The sequence below is a fragment of the Echinops telfairi genome, unplaced genomic scaffold (assembly GCF_000313985.2).
Source record: "Echinops telfairi isolate 266 unplaced genomic scaffold, ASM31398v2 ScPeMD7_3533;HRSCAF=4204_0, whole genome shotgun sequence".
Lineage (NCBI taxonomy): Eukaryota > Metazoa > Chordata > Mammalia > Afrosoricida > Tenrecidae > Echinops > Echinops telfairi.
In genome coordinates this window covers 20244799-20245928 of record NW_022107431.1, presented here as the reverse complement: position 1 = coordinate 20245928, position 1130 = coordinate 20244799, and the positions used below count along the sequence as shown (strand labels likewise).

Here is a 1130-nt window from a genome sequence, read left to right as displayed (position 1 = left end):
CGGGAAAAAGCTCTGCTAGGTGGAGCTTTTGTAGTGCCCATTTTCCCCACTAGACTAGCATCCAGCAACTCACTCTGAGTTGGTGCACCTAGTGGCATCTCCTGGGAAGGTTCTCTCTGGTCACAGTGAATTTTTTTCATCAAAGCACTTTCAGTTTTTTGTGATGACCGACTTAAGAGAACAGCTTGCAGTGTAGAATTTTGTTTCCTGCTGGGGGGGAAATGCCACAGAATCTGTTGTGATGTTGAACACAGCTTACAAGGGCAGCATTATTGGAAAAACTCAGGTGTATGAGTGGTTTTCTCAAAAAAGGTGAAATGCCGATTGATGATGAACCTAGTTTGGTACCCTTTTTACGAAGATGGTGCCGGAGGCAAAGAAGGAAGCTCCTTCCCCTCCCAAAACGGAAGCCAAAGCAAAGGCTTTAAAAGCCGAGAAGGCCTTGCTGAAAGGCGTCCACAGCCACACACACACAAAAGAAGATCCACACATCACCCAAGACCCAAGGCCCAAGACCCTGAGACTAAGAAGGCAGCCCAAATACCCTCAGGAGAGGGCCCCCAGGAGAAATAAGCTGGACCATTATGCCATCCTCAAGTTCCCCTGGACCACGGAGTCTGCCATGAAGAAGATTGAAGAGAACAACACACTTGTGTTCACCGTGGATGTCAACGCCAACAAACAGCAGATCAAGCAGGCTGTGAAGAAGCTCAATGACACTGACGTAGCCAAGGTCAACACCTTGATCAGGCCTGACGGAGAAGAAGGCGTGTGTTCGACGGGCTCCTGACTATGACTCTTGAGATGCTGCCAACAAAATTGGAATCATCTAAACTGAGCCCAGCTGGCTAATGCTAAATATAAACTATTTCAATGTCAAAACAAAACAAACTCATTTGGGACATCTGTCAACTTGCCTAACAGATGAAAATGCCAGCTCATAGTGCATTTGGAGTTCCACCAGGTCGGACTGTTATTCAAGCTTCTTTCTGTGTCCATGAATGAAGTGTGATGTGAGAGGACAGCGATGTGACGGCACAGAAGAGGTGGGGAAAAAGGAAACGAGGGAGGTGCTGTCAGCCATCTAACAGATGAGTTTGAAACATGTTTCCAAGATGGAATCACAGATT

The 1130-nt window shown here is 46.9% G+C and overlaps 1 protein-coding gene across 1 annotated transcript; it reads left to right on the top strand.

Moving 5' to 3' along the window:
• Positions 1-361: 361 nt before the first annotated feature.
• On the top strand, positions 362-790 carry LOC101643384 (60S ribosomal protein L23a-like). The gene has a single exon (XM_045294296.1). The coding sequence runs from the start codon at positions 362-364 to the stop codon at positions 788-790; it is 429 nt and encodes a 142-aa protein (XP_045150231.1).
• The last annotated feature ends 340 nt before the right edge of the window (positions 791-1130 follow it).

Excerpts from the sequence above, each read along its gene's own strand:
- LOC101643384 (XM_045294296.1), top strand. The coding sequence starts at position 362 with ATGGTGCCGGAGGCAAAGAAGGAAGCTCCTTCCCCTCCCAAAACGGAA.